The sequence below is a fragment of the Choloepus didactylus genome, chromosome 2, assembly GCF_015220235.1.
Source record: "Choloepus didactylus isolate mChoDid1 chromosome 2, mChoDid1.pri, whole genome shotgun sequence".
Taxonomy (NCBI): domain Eukaryota; kingdom Metazoa; phylum Chordata; class Mammalia; order Pilosa; family Megalonychidae; genus Choloepus; species Choloepus didactylus.
The window spans coordinates 115,641,459-115,667,912 of record NC_051308.1 but is presented as its reverse complement, the minus strand read 5'-3'; the positions used below and the strand labels follow the sequence as shown (position 1 = coordinate 115,667,912).

At 41.7% G+C, this 26,454-nt stretch overlaps 1 protein-coding gene and 1 pseudogene across 4 annotated transcripts in view; one reads left to right on the top strand and one right to left on the bottom strand.

Moving 5' to 3' along the window:
• SETDB1 (SET domain bifurcated histone lysine methyltransferase 1) overlaps positions 1-26,454 on the top strand; it is a 51,478-nt gene that overhangs the window by 15,790 nt on the left and 9,234 nt on the right. For all 4 annotated transcript variants that reach the window (XM_037826055.1, XM_037826052.1, XM_037826053.1 and 1 more), the window contains 11 exons: positions 15,713-15,747; positions 16,145-16,244; positions 18,834-18,959; positions 19,127-19,328; positions 19,900-19,973; positions 21,299-21,489; positions 22,173-22,302; positions 22,987-23,143; positions 23,227-23,385; positions 23,998-24,612; positions 25,089-25,205. In XM_037826055.1, coding sequence (XP_037681983.1) covers positions 15,713-15,747; positions 16,145-16,244; positions 18,834-18,959; positions 19,127-19,328; positions 19,900-19,973; positions 21,299-21,489; positions 22,173-22,302; positions 22,987-23,143; positions 23,227-23,385; positions 23,998-24,612; positions 25,089-25,205 — 1,906 coding nt within the window. The remainder of the gene's footprint in view (positions 1-15,712; positions 15,748-16,144; positions 16,245-18,833; positions 18,960-19,126; positions 19,329-19,899; positions 19,974-21,298; positions 21,490-22,172; positions 22,303-22,986; positions 23,144-23,226; positions 23,386-23,997; positions 24,613-25,088; positions 25,206-26,454) is intronic.
• Positions 429-15,336, bottom strand: LOC119528142 (annotated as a pseudogene).

Sequence of the window (26,454 nt, the reverse complement as noted above, 5' to 3'; positions counted from 1 at the left end):
ATTGAGGGATGTGGTCAAAGAATTTAGTGACAATAAAGGTGACTATCTTACAAAGAAAGTAGTATTTAAATATAGATTAGAAATTATGATGTTAAAGATTAATTACTGACTCTACTGTAGACATCAAAACTTAATTGCTATCAGTGCTACATGGCAGAACACTGCTTCCAAATCTAGGATTTGACATAGTAGGACTTGGCATTAATGAAAGTCTTAAGAAACAGTTAAGTTAACTTTTTTTACTTAAAGCCTAATGAGAAAACATTTCTACTCTTGCTAATGAAATCTAACAGTTTTAGCTAAAGTGAAAAATATTGCAGCTACATTTAAAGTTTTCTGAGATACAATTTGAGAATATCTAGAATGTTTTAGTTCAGTCTACTGGGTTCAATAGCAATTATACATGCATCTAGGCTAGGCTACATTCCTTACATAGTATCATTATCATATTCTTCGTGTTTTCTCTTCCATGGTTTTAATTCATTGGCAGCATTCTGTGAAACCGTGTTGGTGGTAATAAGAATGTTTTTGGACCCAATCATTGAAGGATTAATTAGAACATTTTGAATTGCAGTTGTCGCTGAAACTGGTTTGGCAGGTGTGGTCTGAGAAGGTGGAATATGCAACGTAAATCTTTGGCTTGTTACTGACACTGAAGTTGCAACTTTATTTCAGACAAGTACTGTTTGTGGGGCCGCTATAGTAGGAGTAGTAGGTCTGCTACTAACAGCATCAACACTTAGCCATGGAACTAGTCTTCCTTGGTTAGGTCCCTTTTTAATCCAGGACTTCAGCCTATAGTTTGGAACTGTTAAACAGTATCTGTCAGGTGGCAGTCTAGGTCCTGCGTATGACTTAATCAGTGGTAAAGGTGTTTGATTTTTCTGCCTTGCAATATCCAGTAAAAAATCTCTTGTGGTGAGGGGAGGTAAAAGATTGGTCAGCATGACACTGGATTGCCAGTCTTACATCATCTGCATCAATATTAGGTTTCTTGGCATGGCTTGAATAAATTTTTGCATCATCCAGAATCTATACACATATTGGAAAGCAAATTCTAACATTTGATTTCTAACCCTTGGTTCGTACTCTGTAATTCCCATATCCTTCAGGATCTGTGCCATCACCAAAGCATCTCTCGGAGCATTCTTGGGAGCTGCTGTCTTGCTCGGCTCCGTGTTATCCAGCTAGCCCACCCGTTATTTTTTCATATACTTTTTCTGTCCCTTTCTCTTTCTCCTTCCTTCTTGAGACTCCCATTACGTATATGGTGGAGTGCTTGGCATTAACCCAGAAGTCTCTGAGGCTTTGTTTTTCTTCAGTCCTCTCTTTGTAGTTTGCATTGGATAATTTCTGTAATACAAATGTCTATATTCTAGTTTACTGATTCTTCTGCCATTTTAAATCTGCTATTAAACCCCTATAGCAAGTGTTTCATTTCAGTTTTTGTGCTTTCGACTCTAGAATTTCCATTTGATTCTTTTTTCCAGTTTCATTTTCTCTTTTGAACGTCCCTGTTGTTGACTGATTTTTAGTATATTTTCCTTTAAATCTTTGAAGATAATTTCCCTTAGTTCTTTGTCTATATCTGTAAATCTAACATCTGGGTCCACTGAGAGTCCTTTCTATTGACAGCATTTTTTCCTGCGGATAGGTCACACTTTCCTGTTTCTTTGCATTTCTCATCATTTTGTTGTTGTTGAAAACTGGACATTTCAGATGATGTGGCAACTCTAAATTTTAATTTGTTTTTCTGAGAGTTGCTGGGTTTTTTTGTTTGGTTGGTTTTTTTTTTTTTTTTTTTTGCTTTTGCTTTTTTAGTAATTTTCCCGGACTTAAACTGCTGACTCTTTCTCCCTGTAATGTGCAGGAGTTGATGACTCTGCTCAGTTTTTGTAACTTTTTATTTTTTAGCTGGGCTCCCAAGGATCACCCCTTTTTCTTTGTAGTTTAGTGGTGATCTAATGAGTTTTACAAAGGTATAGGGAACACATTCAGAGTTGCATCTAGTTCTCAAGTCTCCCTTGACTTTGATTTTTTACCAGGCTCTTTTGGGTATTCTCTGCATATGTTTAATAGTCAGCCAAGAATGTATCTCAGCCTTAAGGCCATAAAGTTTCCAAGGCAAGTCATCAACAATTGGGTACCTTCACTGAAGGATGGCCAGTGGTGTCCAGAAAACCTCTGTTAGCTGGGAAGACACATGGCTGGCGTCTGCTCCAGTGTTCTGGTTTCAAAATGGCTTTCTCCCAGGACATTCCTCTCTAGGCTGCAGTTGCTCAAAAATGTCACTCTTAGTTGCTCTTGGGGCGTTTTTCCTCTCTTAGCTTCTCTGGAGCAAAGGTCTGCTTTCAGCAGCCACCTTCAACCTGTCTCTCATCTGCAGCTCTTCTTTCAGCTCCTGTGTCTTCTTCAAAGTGTCCCTTTTGGCTGTGGCAAGCTTGCTCCTTCTGTCTGAGCTTATATAATGCTCCAGTAAACTAATGAAGGCTGATGCTGAGTGGGTGGGGCCACACTGCGGTCGCGGTTGCTACTTCTAGGGGGAGAGGCGGCCGGTAGCCGAGCCCTCAGCTCTCGGGGCTGCTCAAGGGGTACCGGCGGCGGGGGCTCTTTCCCGGAGGCGAGGGCGAGGCGGAGGACGTGGCCAGGGTCCTCGGCGGGAGGCGTGCAAGGTATGGAGGGCGGCGATAGGGACAAGACACTCTTCATCCAGTAGGAGTATGCGCCAAAGAGATTTATTCAGGGGTGATTACAGGTTATATAGGCTGGTAAGAAGGGCAGGGCTGGAAAGGAGGTGAAGCAGCCTTAAATGGCAATACTGAAGGGATAGGGGCTAGGATTGGTTCTGAGAGAACGCCGGAACCGTTGCAGCGGGGCGGGGGTAGTTCTGGCCACGGGCATGCGCGCTGGCGGTGGCAGGAGTGGCCTTGGCACCAGGGAGTGAGTGGGTAAGATAAGGAAGTGGGGAAAGGGCAGTTGGGAGAAAGGCGGTTTCTTCCGGCAAGCCTCCCCTGCCAGTGGCATTTTGGGTGAGGAAAAGGGAGCTGCCTTGACCTCGCTCCCCAGGCTCGGGGGGGCTGCAGAGGGCACTCACGCCCGTACCTACTACCCTCCCCAGGGGGTGATATCAGGTCCCCTGGCCCAGGCCTGGTAAGTTGAGGTACAAGCTCAGACACCCGCAATTCCCCTTTCTTTTCTAATTAGAGGAAGAGGCTTTACCGGAGAGGCCCACTAAGGGTGCGGGAAGGGGGAGGTCAGGGAAGGGAAAAAGGGGTTGACGGTGGCTCAGCGAGGCTGGAACTCAGTGTTGGTGTGGTGCCCGGGCGTTTGACAATGGCTTCGCTGCAGCGGGCTGGGCGAAGGTGAGGGGTTTAAAGTTCAGGGGTTCAGAGAAGCTGGAACTCGAGGTGAGAACGATGTTCAGGTGATTGAGAAGGGCCTCGCGGTCGGCGAGTTGACCGGTGGCGTTGAGGTCGCGGAGGGTTGGCTGTCATTTTGGAGTGGGGGGCGTCAGAGGTGGCGAGTCGCTGATACTGGATTTGCACGAACGAGGAAAAAATGGCATCCGTTTGTTTTCTTACAAGCTGGACAATTTTGCGGATGAGGCAGGGTCCTAAGATGAGAGCTAGAATAATTATTAATAAGGGGCCAAGAAAAGGAAGGATGTATGGGAGGATGGGAGTGAAAAAACTGGACCAATAACTGGTGGCTTCACGATCTCTTTTACGCTTTTCCAGTCCCTCTCGGACTCTTTTCAGGCTGTCCTCGACGAGACCTGTGGAATTGGCATAAACACAGCACTCTTCTCCTAGGGCGGCGCAGAGGCCTCCTTCTTTGAGGAGGAGAAGGTCGAGACCTCGGCGGTTTTGGAGCACTACTTCAGAGAGGGAATTGACAGAATTTTTTAGATGGTGAATAGCGTTTTGTAAGTGATGAATGTCTTCGTCAACAGCTGCCCTGAGGTGCGTTAGGGCGGAGTCTTGACTGGCTAGTGCAGCGATTCCGGTACCAGCGCCGGCAAGACCTAGGAGGGAGGCAATTGTAAGGACGGTGATGGGCTCTCGCTTTTGCAGTGGGGCAGGAGCCGCAGTTTTTTCCAGACGGAGGAAGAAGTCTTCTTCGCTGTGGTATAAGACCCTAGGGATAAGGACAATTAGGAGGCAAGTTTCTTTATATTCATTGATGACATTCGTGCTGAGACAGGGGGTAAGTCCTGTAGAGGAGCAGAGCCATTGGGAGGAGTTATGAGGAATGAGAAATTTGGCAGAGCTGCTGGGAGATGAATAGCTGGCACAGGCAGTGAGGTCGGGAGAGTTACTGGAGCGAGGGCGGACGCACTTTCCCGTATAGGAGACTGAATGAAAGGTTAGGGGGACGGCAGAGGTATTCCAATTGCATTCCAAGGGGCTGTTTTCTGTACTTTCTGAAAAGGAGAGGTTGGAGGCAACGGGCTCGTATAGAGAGGAAGAGGTGGAGAGGCAGAGCCAGCAGGATGAGGTAAAATTGGGGTTGGAGGAGTTTACTGAGGCAAAGGCGGCTTGGATGAGGCTGAGGAGGGGAGAAGAATAACGAGAGGGGGGCAGAGGAAGCTGGGGTGGTGGGGTTGGCGATACGTTATTTGCAGCTGAGGTGCGGCCTCCGGATGCGCTGCTTGTACTTGAAGTGCGGCTGGAGGGCTGTGGAAAAAGGGGGTTAATGACTTTGTTGGGACTAATGTTAAAGGGCTTTTTTTAATGCAGTATTTTGGCATGATTGGCTTGTAGCCTCTTTTTTTATTAGAATAAGTGATCCTCGGTCGGTTCCTTTTTCATAGATTTTGAAGCCTCAAGTTTGACCGAGTAACCAGGAGGGATTAGTGGGGAGCTGCACTGTAAGATTAAGATGTGTGCAGGATCCCTTACTTTCTTGGCCGAGCCAGTTAACAGTAGGGAGTTTGCACCTTGTAGGGGCCCACTTTAGGGTAAGGTAATGATCAGGAACAGGAGGCTTCCAATTAGTGGTTAGTGTTTTACACCCCCAGTATGCACAGTAGTACTTGTTGGGGGAATTACAGTACGATTTTTCTAGGATTTGAGGATGGGCATATATAATATTGGGCCTGGGGATCACTTACCTTTTGAGCGCAGGTTTCCTCGACTCTGGAGACAAAGGTGGCGAAAGGCTTACTCGGCTCCTGGAAGAGCTTGGTGAATTTATTAGGCCGACAGGCAGAGCAATTGGCAAACGTGCGTAAGGCGATGCCTCTGAGGATAGTCCAGAAGGTGGCAGGGACATTAATATAAGCAGACGCATTTAGAAATGCTCCAGTGCCCAAATAGGCATCAGGGGGATGATAGACTCCAAGGGCTGCGTCTTGCTCACTTTGCTGAGCAGCTTCTGCCTGGAAGTGAGCACGCCAGTCAACAAACTGACCGGGGTTAAGAATGGAACGGGCAAGCGAGGCCCAGTCTTGGGGGATGCAATAGTCCATGCCGAGATCCTGCAGTATTTGGGAAGCGTATGGGCTACCTAACCCGTCCTCCTTGACGGCCCTGCGAAGCTGCTTGATAGTATCTGAGTCAATGGGATACCAGTCATACGGTTTCTGTGGGGTGGGGGCAAGGTTAAGAGGAAAGCAGCGAAAAGCACGAGAGAAAGGAGGACGCGCTTGCAGAAGGCTTGGCGCGGGAGTGAGGGTAGGGGGAGCGTTGCCCCAAGGGTTGCCTTGAGGTGTAGAAGGCAGCCAGGGGTTGTTAGCCGGTGGGGTGGAAGGAGCGGCGGTAACTGCCGGTAGCGGCTCCGAGGGGGAGCTCGCCGAAGGGGGAGGCGGGAGTGGGAGGCCCCAAGCGTCGCAAGATGGCGGCGCGGTGGGCGTGGCTAAGACACAAGATGGTGGACTAACTCCGCCCTGTGAAAGGGCAGGGTAAAGCGTATGTGGTTTCCGGCCCAGCTTAGGGCTGATGTCATCGCCGGATTTAACGGGGCCTCGATCAGGGGGGAGGGAGCCTTGAAGGCAGGAGCGGATGGTTATCAAGGTGGGGAGCAAGCCGGGAGGGAAGCGCTTGCTCTCATGTTCCATGGCATTAGTGACCCGATCAATAAGACGATTATAAGTAACAGGGTCCCAAAGATGGCAAGTGGTGAGCCATGGGTTAAAAGGCAGCAGGAGGTCCCAGTACACCTGCAGCTGCCGGACAGACACTTTACAGCGATGTGTGTCTAGGAGACCCGCCAGAGCACGAACTTGAGGTGCCTGACATGTAGATATACGATTACCCATAGCTGAGGGGGGAGGAGGGGGGATTGCTCCCGAGCCGGGCCGGCCGGCTGGCAGGGAGGAGGAGGAGGAGTTGTTTACCGAGCAGAGAGAATGAGATAAACTGTGGCCTTGAGGCCGAAGGAGACGGCGAGAGCAGAAAGCAGTGCCCTTTGGCAACGGGAGCAGTCAGGGGGGGCGGTTGCAAAGAGGCACACGGCACCAAATGAGGAAATAAAAATACAAAGAACTACAGCAAAGTAATGGAGGGGAAGAGGGAGAGTGTTAGGAGGAACAGGGGTCATAGAAGTGCGCATACAAAAGGACGCAGAGAGCGTGGGGGAAGGGAGGAGTTCCTACTGGATGAAGAGAGCGTGGGGGAAAGGATGAGCGGCTTCGGAGCAGGGAACCTCCCACGGCTCCAGAAGCGGCGAAGGAGAGGCGGCCCTACCTTGCAGGCGAGGAAACGGGAAGCTGGAGAGGCGTCCGGGCGAGCGATCGACCTGCTGAACTGTTGTGTGGAGACGTCTCCTCACACGGGGCACCAGTTGCGGTCGCGGTTGCTACTTCTAGGGGGAGAGGCGGCCGGTAGCCGAGCCCTCAGCTCTCGGGGCTGCTCAAGGGGTACCGGCGGCGGGGGCTCTTTCCCGGAGGCGAGGGCGAGGCGGAGGACGTGGCCAGGGTCCTCGGCGGGAGGCGTGCAAGGTATGGAGGGCGGCGATAGGGACAAGACACTCTTCATCCAGTAGGAGTATGCGCCAAAGAGATTTATTCAGGGGTGATTACAGGTTATATAGGCTGGTAAGAAGGGCAGGGCTGGAAAGGAGGTGAAGCAGCCTTAAATGGCAATACTGAAGGGATAGGGGCTAGGATTGGTTCTGAGAGAACGCCGGAACCGTTGCAGCGGGGCGGGGGTAGTTCTGGCCACGGGCATGCGCGCTGGCGGTGGCAGGAGTGGCCTTGGCACCAGGGAGTGAGTGGGTAAGATAAGGAAGTGGGGAAAGGGCAGTTGGGAGAAAGGCGGTTTCTTCCGGCAAGCCTCCCCTGCCAGTGGCATTTTGGGTGAGGAAAAGGGAGCTGCCTTGACCTCGCTCCCCAGGCTCGGGGGGGCTGCAGAGGGCACTCACGCCCGTACCTACTACCCTCCCCAGGGGGTGATATCAGGTCCCCTGGCCCAGGCCTGGTAAGTTGAGGTACAAGCTCAGACACCCGCACCACACCTCCATGGAAATTATCCAGTGAAAGATCCCGCCCAGTTGAGTGATCACATCTCCACAGAAACATCCAGTCAAAAATCTCCAACCCAATCAACACCAATACATTTCCTGCCCACACAAGATGGCATCAAAGATAATGGCGTTTTGGGGGACATAATACATACAAACTAGCACAAAACATACCTCAATTTGTGTTGCCTTTGTTCACTTTCCAGTGCTTTGAAATGATTGTTTTGAGAATTTTGTCCAGTTTTATACTTGCTTTCTGCATACAGGAATCATCGACCTTTCTCACATTGCCTGCTGTTCTCGTTTGCTAATGCTGCCAGAATGCAAAACACCAGAAATAGATTGGCTTTTAAAAAGGGGGTTTATTTGGTTACAAAGTTACAGTCTTAAGGCCATAAAGTGTCCAAGGTAAGTCATCATCGATCGGGTACCTTCACTGGAGGATGGTTGATGGTGTCCGGAAAACCTCTGTTAGCTGGGAAAGCATGTGGCTGGCGTCTGCTCCAAAGTTCTGGTTTCAAAATGGCTTTCTCCCTGGACATTTCTTTCTAGGCTGCAATTCCTCGAAAATGTCACTCTTAGTTGCTCTGGGGGCATTTGTCCTCTCCTAGCTTCTCTGGAGCAAGAGTCTGCTTTCAACGGCCATCTTCAAACTCTCTCTCGTCTACAGCTACTCTCTCAGCTTCTGTGCATTCTTCAGAGTGTCCCTCTTTGCTGTACTAGCTTGCTCCTTCTATCTGATCTTATATAGTGCTCCAGTAATTTAATTCAGACCCATCGTGAATGCGCAGGCCAACACCTCCATGGAAATTATCCAATCAGCGTCATCACACACAGTTGGGTGGGGCACATCTCCACGGAAACATTCAAAGAATTACAATCTAATTAACACTGATAGGTCTGCCCACACAAGATTATGTCAAAGATAATGGCATTTGGGGGGACATAATAAATTGAAACTGGACCAACTACTTTCAGCTGTATAAATGGAATCATATATACCGTGTTTGCGTTCTTCAGCGATTTGCTTCTTTTCTTCAGCAACATGTAGTCACTTACTGCAGTATGGTATTCCACTGTATTAATATGCCACAATTTATCTATTCTCCTGATGGTGGGCATTTGATTTGTTTTCATTTTTTTTGCAATTATGAATAATGCTCTCCTAATTCTCTTATACATGTCTCCTGATATACATGTGCAAGAGTCTTTTTAGGATGTATACTTTAAGAGTAGAGTCATTATTTCCTGGGATATGGGGATTTCAACCTTACTGGATAACAGCCAACAGATTTCCAAGGTGGTGGTACCAATACATTGGACGATAGTGCCTGTTTGGTATCGACTGACTTTTTCATTTTTGCCAATAGTTCACGTAACATGAAATTTACAGTTTTAACCATTTTAAGTGTACAGTTCAGTGGCATTAAGTATGTTTACAGTATTGTGTAACTATCACCACTGTCTGTTTCCCAGAACTTTTTCATCACCCCAAACAGAAACTCTGTATGGGGGATTAAGCTGTAACTCCTCATTCTTCCCTTCCCCTAGTCCCTTCCCCTAGTAACTTCTGATCTACTTTGTCTATGAATTTACCTATTCTAGATACCTCATATAAGTAGAATCATATAGATGGAATTGTCCTTTTTTGTCTGGCTTATTTCACTTAATATGTTTTCAGTGTTCATCCATATTGTAGCATGTATCAGAACTTCATTTCATTTTATGGCTGAATGATATTCCATTGTATGTATATGCCACATTTTGTTTATCCATTCATCTGTTTATGGCCACATAATTTTTCTCCCCCCACCCCACCCCCTTTGGCTATTGTGAATATGCTGCTCTGAACCTCTGTGTACATGTCCCTATTTTCAATATTTTGGGTCTATACCTAGAAGCAGAATTGTTGGGTCATATGTAGACTATGTTTAACTTTTTGAGGAATCACTGCACTGTTTTCTACAGTGGCTTTACCATTTTACATTCTCACTAGCAATGCATGAAAGTTCCAATTTCTCCAAATCCCCGCCAGCACTTATTTTCTATTTTTCTTTTATAATAGTCTTTCTTGTGATTATAAGGTGGTATCTTGTTTTGTTTTTTTAAAAACCAGTTTTATTCTCACACCATACAGTCCATCCAAATTGTACAATCAGTGGCTCTCGATATAATCACAAAGTTGTTCATTCATCACCATCGTGGTATTTTTAACTTTTTATTTTGAAATAATTTCAAACTTAGAGGACAAATGAGCAATAATCCAAACCCCATATAGAGAATTCTAATATACCCCTACCCCCCCCCAGATGCCCAGATCCACCAGTTTTAACATTTTGCTACCTTTGTCATATCATTCTATATATCTGCCATCTACCTATCTGTTTTCTGAACATTTGAGAACAGGTTGCACACATCATACTCCTTGAACGCATAATACTTCATGTGCATTTCCTATGAAGAAGGATATTCACTTACATAATCACCTTAAGTACACTTATCAAAGTTGGGAAATTGAACATTGTTATAAAGCTTACATTTTATATTCCAGGTTTTTCTTAGGCCCCTGTAGTGTCCTTTTGAGACTTTTCTCCTCCATTCTTAGTTCCTGTTCAGTATCATGTATTGTATTTAATTGTCATTGTCTCTTTAGTTTCTCTTTCTTTCTCGTTGTGATTTTGATTTGCACTTCCCTATGTCTCTTCATCTGCTTATTGGCCATTTGTGTATATATATATATATATATATATATATTTTGAGAAACGGCTGTTTGTGTCCTTTGCCTAATTTTTAAAAATTGGGTTTGTTTTTTGTTGCTGTTGAGTTGTAGGAATTCTTACATATTCTGGATATCAGTCCCTTATCAGATACATGATTTGCAAATATTTTATCACATTTTTCGGATTGTCTTTTCACTCACCTGATAGTGTTCTTTGATGGACAGTAGTTTTTAATTTTGCTGATGTCCAATTTATCTATTTTTTTTTTCTTTTGTCTGTGTTTTTAGTGTCATTTATATTAAACCATTGACAAATCCAAGGTCATGAAGATTTTCTCCTATGTTTTCTTCTAACAGTTTTATAGTTTTAGCTCTTAAATGTAGATCTTTTATTCATTTTTAGTTAAGTTTGTATATAGTGTTAAGGTAAGGGTCCAACTTCATTCTTTTTCATGTGGAGATCCAGTTTTCCCAGCACCGTTTATTGAAAAGACTGTCCTTTCCTCATTGAGTGGTCCTGGTGCCACTCTTCCAACTTTGTTTTATTTTCAAGATTGCTTTGGCATTTGGGGGTCCCTTGAAATTCCATGTGAATTTTAGTATGGGTTTTTCTGTTTCCACAAGAAACGCCATTAGAATTTTGATTGAGATTGCGTTGAGTCTGTAGATCACTTTGGGTGGTAGTTAATAACAATATTAAGTTTTCTAATCCATGAACACAGGATGTCTTTCCATTTATTTAGATATTTTTAAATTTCTTTCAGCAATGTTTTACAGATTTCAGTATGCAAGTCTTTACCCTCCTTGGTTAAATTTATTCCTGGATATTTTATTATTTTAGATGCTGTTGTAAATGGAATTATTTTCTTGATTTCCTTTACAAATTGTTCATTGCTGGTGCATAGAAACACAGCTGATTTTTGTGTGTTCATCTTGTGTCTTACACCGTCGCTAAATTTCTTTATTAGCTCTGGTAACTTTCTTATGGATTCTTTGGGATTTTTGTAATATATGATCGTATCGTCTGCAAATAGAAATAATTTTACCTCTTCCTTTCCAGTTTGAATGCCTTTTCTTTCTCTTGCGTAGTTACTCTGGCTAAAACTTTCAGTACAATGTTGAATAGCAGTGGTGAAAACAGTCACCCTTTTAGTTGACCTTAGGGGGAAAGTATTCAGTCTTTCACCATTGATTATGATGTTATCTGTGGGTTTTTCGTATATGCCCTTAATTGTGTTGAGGATGTTCCTTCCTATTACTAGTTTTCTGAGTTTTTATCAAGGAAGGGTGCTGGATTTGTCAGGTGTCTTTTCTGCATCAATTGAGGTGATCATGTGGTTTTCTTCTTTCATTCTGTTAATGTGGTATATTATATTGATTGATTTTCTTTTGTTTAACCACCCTTGTATTCCTAGGAAAAATCCCACTTGGTCATGGTGTATAATCCTTTTAATGTGCTGTTGGATTCAGTTTGCCAGTATTTTGTTGAGGATCTTTGCATCTGTAATCATAACTTTCTTTTCTTGTGGTGTCTTTATCTGGGTTCGATATCAGGATAATGCTGGCCTCATAGAATGAGTTAGGAAGTGCTCCTACCTCTTCAGATTTTTTGGAAGAGTATGAGCAGGTTTGGTGTTAATTCTTTGAGTATTTGGTAGAATCCACTGTGAAGCAATCTGCCATCTGGTCCTAGACTTTTCTTTATTGGGAGGTTTTTTGTTTTTGTTTTTTTGTTTGTTTTTGTTTTAAGCCACCAAGTTTTTTTGTTTTTCTTTTTAATTCTTTTTTTTTGTTGGGAGGTTTTTGATTACTGATTGATTTTCTTTCCTTGTTATTGGTCTGTTAAGATTTTGTATTTCTTCTCCAGTCAATTTAGGTAATTTGTGTTTCTAGGAATTGACCATCTCATTTAGATAATCTAATTTGTTGGCATACAGTTGTTCATAATATTCTTCTCTAGTCTTTTTTATTTCTATAAATAATAAGTAATGTCCCCACTTTCATTTCTGATTTTAGGTGTTTGTGTCCCCTCTCTTTTTTTTTTTCTTGTTAGTCTAGTTAAAGGTTTGTCAGTTTTACTGATCTTTTCAAAGAACAAACTTTTGGTTTCATTGATTCTCTTTCTTTTCTTTTCTTTACTTCATTTATCCCTGCTCCAACCTTTATTATTTCCTTTCTTCTGCTGACTTTGGGCTTAATTTGCACTTCTTTTTCTGGTTCCTCGAGTTGTGAAGTTATTGATTTGCAATCTTTCTTTTTTCCTATTGTAGGTATTTACAGCTATATATTTCCCTTTAAGCACTGCCTTTTGTGCATTCCGTAAGGTTTGGTATATTGTGTTTTTTATTAGGCATTTTCTAATTTCCTTTATTTCTTCTTTGATCCATTGGTTGTTTAAAGGTACATTGTTTAATTTTCACTTACTTTGAATTTTCTAGTTTTCTTCCTATTTTTGATTTCTAACTTCAATCTTTTGTGGTTAGAGAAGATATTTTGTATCATTTCAGTCTTTTAAAATTTATCAACACTTGCTTTGTGACCTAACATATGGTTTGCTTATATATTTAGCAGAGCTTGCCATTTTTTCAGGTCTTTTCACACAGATCATATCTTGATCAATTTGAACTAACTAATTAGTTTCCTGTACTACCTTACACTGCCACTTTTTTTAAAAAAATTCAGTTTTGTTGAGATACATTCACATACCATACAGTCATCCATGGTATACAATCAACTGTTCATAGTACCATCATTTAGTTTTTGTCCCCATTTTTCTACTCATCCATCCATACACTGGATAAAGGGAGTGCGATCCACAAGGTACTCACAATCACGCTATCACCCATTGTAAGCTACATTGTTATACAATTATCTTCAAGAGTCCAGACTACTGGGTTGAAGTTTGATAGTTTCAGGTGTTTACTTCTAACTATTTCAATACATTAAAACCTAAAAAGAGTTATCTATATAGTGCATAAGAATGTCCAACAGAGTGATCTCTCGACTCCATTTGAAATCTCTCAGCCAGTGAAACTTTATTTCGTTTCATTTCTCATCCCCCTTTTGGTCAAGAAGATGTTCTCAATCCCACGATGCCAAGTCCAGATTCATCCCCAGGAGTCATATCCTGCATTGCCAGGGAGATTTACACCTCTGGGAGTCAGGTCCCATGTAGAGGGGAAGGCAGTGAGTTCACCTGCCAAGTTGGCTTAGCTAGAGCACTGCCTGTTTTTATTCCCACTTCTTAGCTTAGTGACTTAACCTCAATTAATACCTGAACCAAATTGTCTTCTACTCATAAACCTCATTTCGTGATGATTCCACATAGACCCATGTCATACTTAAAATGTTCATTGAAGCATTGTTTGTTATACTATACAACTGAAAGTAGCCCAGGTGCTTATCAATAAAGGACTACATAAAACATATATGGTACCACCATCCAGGGGATTATTATACAGCCATTGAAGAAAATAGGACAGATTTAAAAGTACTGATCATGAACACTTTCTTAGATACTTTAAATGTGTGGGGTAAAAAGCAGTATGGAAAACTTTATCTTATTATGAGTAAAAGTGTGGAAGTGGGAGAGAATTCATTTGTACATTTACTTATGTTTGTAGACTATTTGGACACAGAAGAAACTGATAGTAGTGGTTGTTTCTGAAGAGAGTAACTAGAAGCAGGGTGAGAGGGAGACTTGTTGTTCACTGTGAGTTCTTTATAGTGTTTGAATTTTTTTCCACATTGAATATATTGTTTGAAAATTAAAAACCCTATAAGGACCCTCATGAAATAGAGGACACGTGTTTTGAAGCCTTTTCAAATTGTGATGCTGCTGGAGTTTTAAGATAATAGAAATTTGATCATATACCATAGTGAAATTCGCTTTTTGAGGAATGTGCATACGTGCATTTATGTCTGTGTGTTCTCTCCAAATAATTTATTTGGATTTATATCAAATATTATTTTGTATCCTTACTTTTAAAATTTAATATATCATTAGCATTGCCTCATGTTATTAAATATTCTTTATGAACATAATTTGAACATGTTATAGCTTATTTAACCATTTGTTATCTTGGGACATTTACACTGCCTTCCATTCTAAATCTCTAAAACTGCACTGCCCAATATGGCAGCCATTAGCCACATGGAGCTATTTAAATTTAAAAGAAATTAAATCTTAAGGTAAGTACTCAAACAACTCAACAATAAGAAGACAACCTAGTTTTAAAAAATGGGTAAAGGACTTGAACAGACATTTCTCCATAGAAGATATATAAAAATGGCCAATAAGCTTTTCATCTCACTATGTCATTAGGGAAATGTAAATCAAAACCACCTCATATCTATTAGGATGGGGATAATAAAAAAGATAATAACAAGTGCTGATAAGGATGTGGAGAAATTGGAACCCTTTCTGTTGATAGGAATGTAAAATGGTACAGCCACTTTGGAAAACAGTCTGTCAGTTCCTCAGAAGAATAAGTGGGGTTAACTATATGACCCAGCAATTCCACTCCTAGTCATATACCCAAGAAAAATGAAAATGTGTGTCCATACAAAAACTTGTACTTGTATGTTCATGTCAGCATTATTCGTAATTGCCAAAAAGTAGAAACAACCTAAAATATCCAGAAACTGATGAATGCATAAACAAAACATGGTTTATCTATACAATAGAATATTATTCAGCAATAAAAAGCAATGAAGTACTGATATATGCTTCAACTTGGACTAACGTTGAAAACCTTAAGTGATAGAAACCAGCTGCAAAGACCACATAATTGTATTTCATTTATATGAAATGTCCAGGATAGGAAATTCCATAGCAACAAAAGGTAGATTAGTCATTGTCAGGGGTTGGGGAAGGGTGGGATAGGGAGTGACTGCTAATGGGTACAAGGTTTCTCTTTGGATGATGAAAATATTCTGAAATTAGTGGTGATGGTTGCACAACCTTTGAAATATGCTAAAACCCACCAAATTGTACATTTTTAAAGGGTGAATTTCATGGTACATTCATTATATCAATTTTTTTAATTAAATGAAATTTAAAATTCATTTTCTTGGTTGAACTAGCTACATTTCATTTGCTTGGTAGCCACACATTAAGGGATTAGACAGTAGAGAAATAACAGCATTACCACCATTGCAGCAAATTCTGTTGGAGAGCTCTACTCAAGAATAATCATTTTTGCTTAATTCATTGACCACACCTCATTTTTTAAATTGTACAAATAACTCATAAATAGTTTATTATAAAAATTCAAATACATAGTGAATACCCCAAATCCCACAGACCACCACCTGTCCCAGTACTTGATCCAGGGGTTAGCACTGTTATCTGTTTGCCGATATCTTTCTGGATCCTTTTGAGTGCTTTTCATATACATGTATAACCATATCTACATTGTTTTCAGTTGTTATCAATAATGCTTTAGTCATAAACTCTCAAGTAGCTTAGTTCTCGATTTCTATGAAATTCTTGCATTTAATTCTCTTACGCTGAGTTCTTCTCATCCATAGGTGATGCTGGGAGTAGAACTCCAAAAGACCAGAAGGTGAGTTTGGGTGTGTCATGGAAGGATGAGAGATAAGAATATGAAAATGGAAGAAAATGGGCCAGCTCATTCAGTCAGATCACCTGTTGATATATAATTCATCCTGTGATCAACCCCCTGCTTTGCAACCCTCTGGTAGACATCATAAGAATGCAAAAAGGGTTACCAAGAGGTCCACTAAGTTCTGAACGCTAAATGAATGTAAAATTTAATTGGCCTGCCAGGTGAGATTAGTTTCCTAAAAGTTTGTAAAAAAAAAAAAAAAAGGGCAGCTTTTGCCTGATAAAAGTAACCACATGACTCCAAACATAATCACTCCATTTTATTATTGGACAACAAGTTATTCTAACCCATGCTACTATTTTGGAACTTGTTTCCCTTATCCCCTTCCCTATAGCTCCGTGAAGCTATGGCTGCCTTAAGAAAGTCAGCTCAAGATGTCCAGAAGTTCATGGATGCTGTCAACAAAAAGAGCAGTTCACAGGATCCACATAAAGGTCAGAATGAGGAGGTACCTGGATATGGGTGGGAGGGGATGGGGAGGTGAATTCCTAGAGATTTCATAGATAACCTGCTTAGCATTAGCATCTCAGAATCCTTCACTTCCTCTGTTGGGTTTTGTTTTTTTTTTTTCTTTTACACCACTAGCTATATGTCCATGGTTAACCTAAGATTATTTGTGACTTTGTTTTCCTTCTTGTCTGCCCAAGCCTTTGTCTGCTGACTGTGATAGATACGCCAAACTCATTGTCCTCACTAGTTACCAAGTCCCAGTTATAATGATGTTAATGATGTTAGCTCTCCACATTTAGGCTGTTTCCATGCCCATGATTACTTTTGCCAAGTGAAGATTAGAGAGAGAAGAGTAACAGAAACTCATATGAAGACATCTGAGGGAAGCTTTGCTTGTAGAATGGGGTTGGTTGAGTTAGCTGTGTCTTGTTTTTCTGCTTTTGTCCAAGAGAGCAGCAAAAGTAGCTAAAGATCGAAAACCAACCCATTTTCACTGATTGCCCTCTTTGCCTTTCCAATCTCTACTCAAATCTATGGCATAACTTTTTTTATTTTTTATTTTTTTGTTGTGAACTTTAACATACATACATAACTGTGATAATTTTCAAAGTATGATTTCACAAGTAGTTAGAGAGCAAATTTCAGAGAATGTCATGGGTCACAGTTCCACAACTTTAGCCATTTCCATTATTGTAAAATGTAACATAAATACAGAAAGGTGTCAACTCTCGATGTACATCTTAGCAAGCAGTTATATAGGTAATTTCAAAAATCGTTATGGATTACAGTTCTACAGTCTCAGTCCCTTCCCTGTTATGCAATACAGATACATACAGAAAGGTGAAGGCGCTCAAGGCACAATTCAATGAGCAGCTATTGAGCAAATCCAAAAGGATGCCATAGGCTACCTTTGGGTTGCACCGTGTCATTTACCTCCTTCTACCATTCCAACACCCCAGCATCCAAAAATATATAATTATATAAAGTTTCAGTATTCATAGACCTTTGTTAAATCTTATCTTGTTTATTGCTACCCCTTCCTCTCACTTAATCTCTTTCTCCATCTTCAGGGGTGTCCAGGCAGTGAGCACCCTAACTTGTTCATTTTGAAAGGGGGTGTTGACAGTATGGTGAAGGGGGCTGCATCTGATTGTTGATCTTAAAGAGGCTGTTGCCTCTGGGTTTTAGGACTTGTCTGGTATAGGAACACTCTAGTGAATTTAAAATTCTGAAAGATAAAACTTAGTAAGTGCTACCTATAGAGGGTTGAATAGTCCCTCCAAAATTCATGTCCATCTGAAACCTCAGAATATGACCGTAGTTGGAAATAGGGTTTTTGAGGATGTAATTAGTTAAGATGAGGTCATATTGGATTAGGGTGGGTCATAAAACCAATGACTGATGTCCTTATAAGAGGAGGAGAGGACACACAGAGACACATGGGGAAGATGACCGTATGAGGACAGTCCAAGATTGGAGTGATGCAGCTACAAGCCCAAAATGCCAAAGATTGCCAGGAGCTACCGGAAGCCAGGAATAGGCCCTCAGAGGGAATGTTCTAGTTTGCTAATGCCACCAGAATGCAAAACACCAGAAATGGATTGGCTTTTGTAAGAGGGTGTTTATTTGGTTACAAAGTTACAGTCTTAAGGCCATAAAGTGTCCAAGGTAACACATCAACAATCAGGTTCCTTCACTGGAGGATGGCCAGTGGTGTCCAGAAAACCTCTGTTAGCTGGGAACGCACGTGGCTGGTGTCTGCTCCAAAGTTCTGGTTTCAAAATGGCTTTCTCCCAGGATGTTTCTCTTTAGGCTGCAGTTCCTCAAAAATGTCACTCTTAGTTGCTCTTGGGGTGTTTGTCCTCTCTTAGCTTCTCTGGAGCAAGAGTCTGCTTTCAACTGCTGTCTTCAAACTGTCTCTCATCTGCAGTTCTCTCTCAGCTTCTGTGCATTCTTCAGTGTCCTGTTGGCTGTAGCAAGCTTGCTTCTTCTGTCTGAGTTTATATAGTGCTCCAGTAAACTGATCAAGGCCCATGCTGAATGGGTGGGGCCACACCTCCATGGAAATCATCAATCAGAGTTATCACCCACAGTTGGGTGGGTCGCATCTCCATGGAAACACTCAAAGAATTACAATCTAATCAACACTTAAATGTCTGCCCATACAAGATTACATCAAAGATAATGGTGTTTTAGGGGACATAATGTATTCAAACTAGCACAGGGAGCATGGCCCTACTGGCAGCTTGATTTTAGACTTCTGGTCTCCAGAACTGTGAGAGAATAACTTGTTGTTTTAAGTTAAAAATTAAAAAAAAAAATTTAGTGTGTGAATCTTTAATAGAATCTCAGATAGAGACCAAGGTATTTGGGGACTGCTTTCGGTAAAGGCATGGCATACTGTGGCCATTTGGGATGTCTAGCTGGAGCTTACAGAAGAGAAACATCCAGGATAGCCTTTGGACTCTGGGATCTCTCAGCCACTATGATCTCAGCTTGTTACCTTTCTTTTTTCCCCTTTTTGGTCAAGTATATGGCATAACTCTTTAGAACAACTTTGCTTCCTTCCATAGGAACCTTGAGTCAAATGTCTGGAGAACTGAGCAAAGATGGTGACCTGATAGTCAGCATGCGAATTCTGGGCAAGAAGAGAACTAAGACATGGCACAAAGGCACCCTTATTGCCATCCAGACAGTTGGTATGTTCAAACTAGAGGAAGAACTAATGAAAGGCAATCCTGCTTTCCCCATTGCTGATTGTTTCTTTTCCCTACAACCTTCCCTTTCACATAACAGCCAGGACTTACACAGACATTGACAGTTTTTCCCTTTTTTAAAAAATTTGTTATCTTTCTCTTTTACTCAGGGCCAGGGAAGAAGTACAAGGTCAAATTTGACAACAAAGGAAAGAGTCTACTGTCGGGGAACCATATTGCCTATGATTACCACCCTCCAGCTGACAAGCTATATGTGGGCAGTCGAGTGGTGGCCAAATACAAAGATGGGAATCAGGTCTGGCTCTATGCTGGCATTGTAGCCGAGACACCTAACGTCAAAAACAAGCTCAGGTACCTGGACAGAGGATTCTCAAGGGAATGGAGACTAGGAACACCTGCCCTGTTTAAGTCATAGTCCAAATGTCACATTTGGCTTTTGTGTTCTTGGTCCCCAGTGGCCAGAAACCCATTCTCTATCTTTGCCACAGGAGACATGTGAATGATTCTTTCCTTTTTCTTTTCCCTTGCCTTCCCCTTCCCTTCTTCTTCCCTTCCCTTTTTCTTCCCTCAAAGAGAAAACTTGAAGGAGGAAAGTTAGAGGAGAGTACTCAACAATTACTGGTTAATGGTTATGGGAATAGGGAATTTACATAGAAGGAAGAGATGAAGTAGAGACTAAGTTGTTTTCAATAGCATAGGAATGTGATAGAGGAACAAGAATAAATGGATTTTGAACAGGTAGAGATATGTTGTTTAGTTTACTGGAGAATTCCTGACTCTTCAGGTGGACATGCTCCCTGGAGTGTTTCCTGTTTGTGACCCAGAAGAGTAGCGACTATGACAAAATGATTTCTGTAGGTCATGTTAAATATCTCCTGTGTTCATTAACCTCAGATCTTTCTATACCACTCCTCCCTTACAGGTTTCTTATTTTCTTTGATGATGGCTATGCATCCTATGTCACACAATCTGAACTGTATCCCATTTGCCGGCCACGTGAGTGTCTCCCCCACTTCTTCCTTGGTTCTATTCCTTTCCTCCTTTACCTTGTATTTTTAATTAAGGTGCCCAGTTGAAAAGTTGTGGTTTTTTATTTGGTGCACAAGATTCTACCCCAATCTTGAGCTTAATGTTGGTTAATGTCTTTTGGGGGATACAGGTTTGGTGGGGTGGAGGGGAGTGTTTAATTTAAAAAAAATTTTTTTTTATTTTAAAATGATTTCAAACTTACAGGACAGTTGCAAAAATAATACCACCTCCCATACAGAGAATTTCAGCATACCCCCCACCCAGATACACCAGCTTATATTGTTTTGCACATTTGCCATATTTTATCTATCTTTCTACCTGTTTATCTGTTTTCTAAACATTTGAGAGTAGGTTATGTACATCACGCTCCTAGAATACGTAATGCTTACATGCACGTTTCCTAAGAACAAGCATATTCACTTTTTAACTGCCTTAAAAGCAGTTACCATGTTCAAGAAATTTTAACATTGCTGTAAAGTTTACAGTTGGGAGATACGGTTTTATTTGCTCATCTCTAATACTGGATCTTTGTAGCCGAAGAATGAGATACTAGAAGATCATGACTGACCTTGGGTGGACTGCTTATATTGTAGAAGTATTTTTATTTCATTTTTAAGTGGTTTAGATTTGAGATGTGATTTGTTCGTAGTCTCATGCTTCACCTCACATGTATAAATCTGTAGCCTGCATAATCGAAGGTGTATTAGGTAAGGACTTCATGGTATCCTCTACCATTATGACTCTAACTTAGGGACAGACACCTACAGAAACAACTTTCTGTAGGAAACAGTTTTTTAACCGTTTTACAACTGTCAATTGTAAAAGAGTCAACTAACACTGCTGTGTTTCCGCATAACATGACAGTGAACACATTCAGGGTCCTTAAAAGCCTAATGGAGACTGAGACAGAAGGACACATTTTCTATTTCATGTCTTGATGCCATCTGATCTTTTTTGATTTACCACTTAACTTGTATCAACAAATTAGCAGAAATTTTCACTTGAATTTTCCTGAGGAGAAACATCCATTAGTATGAAATGAGTGAATCACCTATATTTTATATTGCTTATTCAGTAATTTATTTGATTTCCTTGATTTGATGTGCATTTGCACATTAGGTTCAGTAGTTAGGTGGTCTTGTTTTCTGCTTCCTTGGAGGCTATGACTTGTTGATTTATTTTTTTTCTCCCCTCTAACTTGAAAAATACCAAATGTGACCTTGCCATCTTTTTTTCCCTTTTAAGACATGCCCTGTTTGCCCTCTCTCAGTCCTTCTTCTTCCTTGGGACAGTGAAAAAGACATGGGAGGACATAGAAGACATCTCCTGCAGAGACTTCATAGAGGAGTATATTACTGCCTACCCCAACCGCCCCATGGTGCTGCTCAAGAGTGGCCAGCTTATCAAGACCGAGTGGGAAGGCACATGGTGGAAGTCCCGGGTGGAGGAGGTGGATGGCAGCCTAGTCAGGATCCTCTTCCTGGTACTGTTCTCCCCTTGAGCTTTGGAGGTGGGGGCGTGGGTAAATTGGAGCTATAAGAAGCAATAATGAGAGAAAGATTTCATATGTTTTCCATAGCTTTTCTTATCTATTGTCTTACCTGTTTTCACTGTTTATGGTCACATTTTACCTTGTCTTTCTTTTTGTTCCTGTGGGGCAGCTGTTGAGAATGAATTCCAGGAATTTAATTATGACACTAATCTGCATGGTTTTGATTTGTTTTTTTTTTTGTTTGTTTGTTTGTTTTTCACTTCTAGGATATTCACAATGGATTTAGGTACAGAGAAAGGGGGGGGGGGTTCAATTTGTCCAGGGTTCGAGTTTTGGTAGGACAGTGGGAGAAGCAGCAGCATCAAGGAACTGGAGATTTTGATGATCTTTCAAGGCTCAGTTTAACTCACATTATCCGTACCCTTTCTTTTCTCTTCTCTCACCACCTTTCTGGAATTGTATTTCTTCACTGTGCAATCTTAGCCCTTTGTCCCAAGGCCTGTGATCCTTTTCATATTTTAGTACTTAGTATAGTCATCTATCTCACCTATAATTTCTTAAACAAAGAATACATTTTTTTCTTCCTTATATGCCTGATGTCTGCCATGGTGGGTATATATCCTCCACAAATGACAAGATATTCCCCCCACTCACCCTTCCTCCCAATCCCACAGGATGACAAAAGATGTGAATGGATCTATCGCGGTTCTACACGGCTAGAGCCTATGTTCAGCATGAAGACGTCCTCAGCTTCTGCACTGGAGAAGAAGCAAGGGGGACAGCTCAGGACACGTCCAAACATGGGTATGTCCTGAAAGATACTTTGACAGAGGAAGAAACAGGAGCCACAAGCAAAGGAGATTATATATAATGGCTGTCCTTTGTTTATTAGGATGATACTACTGACTTATTGGGACCAGGACATTTGCCCTGAGTTGTTTCCACTAGTGGTAATGGATTTGTGGTGTTATTTCTACATGCTATGGTTCTGATTCTAAACAACCATAGAAAAATCAGAAACAACTGGCCTAAGTTAGAGTTATTAGAGGTAATAATTACCTATGTTGTCCAAATGAGAATTACCTGTTCTGTGTATTATCTATGATCACTTTTTTAACCCCATATGGATTTTTTCCCCATATTCCTGGCATAATTTCTGGTTGATTTTTTTCTTGCCAACATTAGTTCTTTAAAGAATGCATTTTTGACAATACCAAAGTAACATAATTACTTAAGTAACTCTTCTGAGGCAGGAAGATAATAAAATGTTATTATTTAAGTCAAAATGCAGTATAAATGTTTGATATTATATCTGCCAGCATTCCTGCTCACCAGTGTAAATAATAAAAACTGATAATCTTAGCACCTGTTCAGAATATTTCTGTTGCTTCTTTTTTATGTTGCATAAATTGAAGATCAAGTGTGTGGATGAACACAAACGATACAACTCTAATCTTCGCACTCATCAGTTTTTTCTTCTTGTTGTAGGTGCTGTGAGGAGCAAAGGCCCTGTGGTCCAGTACACCCAGGATCTGACCAGTACTGCAACTCAGTTCAAACCAGTGGAGCCCCCACAGCCTTCAGCTCTACCTGCCCCACCTGCTCCACCTGCCCTACCTCTGTCCCCCCAGGCAGCTGACAATGAGTGAGTGCTAAACCTCCTTTTTCTCCAGTTTTTTTTCATATTGTATTTTCTGCATCCTTACCGTATGATCTCTTCTATTCTAGAAGCTTAGAAAGCCAGCTTGCCCAATCACGGAAGCAGGTAGCCAAGAAGAGTACATCCTTCCGGCCAGGATCTGTGGGCTCAGGTCATTCCTCCCCTACATCCCCTACACTTAGCGAAAATATCCCTGGCGGGAAGCCTGGGATCAGCCAGACGTACAGGTGAGAAAATCTCAAGTTTTCTGCAGGTGGGTTGACAGTGTGGACTGAGCAACCAATATGGGGCTCCAAGGGGCTTAGTTAAGGTTATGATGGTGAGGAGTATAGACTTGAAGAGAAAACTTTAACTTTAGAAGTTTCTGAGTAACAGAAAGTACAAATAATTGAATTAGAATTTGGGTGCCTGGAAGCAACAGCATCACCAGAAAGTCATGTGGTAAAACGTCTTATTTAACATGGTCCCATCATTGGTACAAAAGAAAAGAAACATAGATCCTCTCCTTGGATTCTGGGAGTTGGTAAGGATATTTATAAGACATAGAAAAAAAAAAAGCAATGTTAAAAGACTGGACTCCACTTCCATGATTCACACATAATAAATTTTAGGAAAAGATATAGTGTTGAAATAGAGAATAGGTCAGTGAAGAGTAACAGAAGGTTTCATTGTCCAGATTGGGGAATGAATTGGCAAGGGAAGGTCTCACTTTCTTGTGTCATCTTTAGCTTCAAGGCCACAGCTATTTGAAAGATGAGAGAGATGGCCTACCAGCTGGTGGGGTAATTGTACAACAGAGAGGTCCTGCTGTCTTCTGATTTCTTGCATCTCATTTGCAGATCACCTTTAGGTTCAACAACCTCTGCCTCAGCACCCCCAGTGCCCCCAGCCTTCCATGGCATGCTGGAGCGGGCCCCAGCAGAGCCCTCCTACCGTGCCCCTATGGAGAAGCTTTTCTACTTACCTCATGTCTGCAGCTATACTTGTCTGTCTCGAGTCAGACCAATGAGGAGTGAGCAGTACCGGGGCAAGAACCCTCTACTCGTCCCTCTACTCTATGACTTCCGGAGGATGACAGCGCGGCGCCGAGTTAATCGCAAGATGGGCTTTCATGTTATCTATAAGACACCCTGTGGCCTCTGCCTTAGGACAATGCAGGAGATTGAACGCTACCTTTTTGAGACTGGCTGTAACTTCCTTTTCCTGGAGATGTTCTGTTTGGATCCATATGTTCTTGTGGACCGGAAGTTTCAGCCCTATAAACCTTTTTACTATATTTTGGACATCACCTATGGGAAGGAAGATGTTCCCTTATCCTGCGTCAATGAGATTGACACAACTCCCCCACCCCAGGTGGCCTACAGCAAGGAACGTATACCGGGCAAGGGCGTTTTCATTAACACAGGCCCCGAATTTCTGGTTGGCTGTGACTGCAAGGATGGGTGCCGGGACAAGTGAGTTGGTAGGAGAATTGCTGACTCTGTTTCCAACCTCCACATAGTTGCCTTTCTCTCTACCTCTTCCTTTGCCTTATATCTGCACTGCTTTCCCCATTTTCCCCATCTTCCTTTACTTCTCTTCTCAGCCAGAGCTCCTGCCATAAGTCCTCCATGAAAGCCATTATGAGGTAGAGAGGCTGTGTCTGAGTAATCCTGAGTACTTGTGTGTTTTTTGTTTGTGTCTTTCTCGATTCTCTCCACTTTTCCTTTACTTCCCTCCATCATGTTTCCAGTTGTCGTTTTGTTTTATTCTCTCTTTATCTTATTCTTGCTCTGTCTTATTCTTCCTCTGTCTTTTCCTTTCTCATTTATATGTATGAGGCAGGAGAAAAGAGAAATTTCATTACTCTATCCCCATCCCTTTGTTAGTACTTCTTACTCCTAAAGAAAGTCTCACAGCCCTCACTGTCATATCCTTCTGCCCTATACAGATCCAAGTGTGCCTGCCATCAGCTAACTATTCAGGCTACAGCCTGCACACCAGGGGGCCAAACCAACCCTAATTCTGGCTACCAGTACAAGAGACTAGAAGAGTGCCTGCCCACAGGGTAAGTAGTCAGGGGAAAATGGAGCACTTCAGAGACTGAGGGGCCTGTTCTTGTTTTCCTGTACTTGTACAAGGGCCCATCAGAATTCTAAAAATAGTAACCAAAAATAGAATACTGAAACGCATTTTATTAATTAAATCTTATTTCCCAAATTCCCATCACATATTTCTTCCTTGGGCTTTCTTTGAAATGAAGACAGCATGACTGAAAGTCTCTAACAATTTTTTGTTGCAGTAAAAGGTGATTTTTTTTAAGATACAGTTTTATTGAGATATATTCACATACCCTATAATTATCCACAGTGTACAATCAACTATTCACAGTACCATCATATAGTTGTACATTCGTCGCCAGAATGAACTTTTGAACATTTTTCTTATTTCAAAAAAAAAAAAATTGAATGAAAATAAAAATAAAAGTAAGAAGGAACACCCAAAGCATTCCATCCCCCCCATCCCACCCATCCCACCCTATTTTTCATTTAGGTTTTGTCCCCATTTTTCTACTCATCTGTCCATACACTGGATAAAGGTAGTGTGAGCCACAAGGTTTTCACGATCATGCAGTCACACCCTGTAAGCTACATAGTTATGCAGTTGTCTTCAAGAATCAAGTCTACTGGGTTGCAGTTCAACAGTTTCAGATATTTCCTTCTAGCTATTCCAAATTACTAAAAACTAAAAAGGGATATCTATATAGTGCATAAAAATGCCCTTCAGAGTGACCTCTCTACTCCATTTAAATCTCTCAGCCACTGAAACTTTGTTTCATTTTACTTCCTGCTTTTGGTCAAGGAAATTTTCTCAATCCCACAGTACTGTCCAGGCTTATCCCCAGGAGTCATGTCCCACGTTGCTAGGGAGATTTATACCCCTAGGAGTCAAGTCCCATGTAGGTGGGAGGGCAGTGAGTTCACCTGCTGTGTGGGCTGAGAGAGAGAGAGAGAGAGGCCACATCTGAGCAACAAAGAGTCTCTGGGGGAGACTCTTAGATACAATTATAAGTAGGTTCAGCCTCTCAAAAGGTGATCTTAATTTTGTAGCAGTTTGAATGTCCTAGCAGATTGGGGTTCACTCTGACAAGTGAAATCTTTGAAAATGAATTTTGTTAGAAATACATTATTGAGAAGGACAAAAAGGAAATGGAAGGCATGTTCTCTGGTCTTGCAAAGTTTCTTATGTAGTAGAAAGTAAAACCACATTTCATCTAAACTACCAAATAGGTTTAAGTTAACGTGGGTGGAGGTATG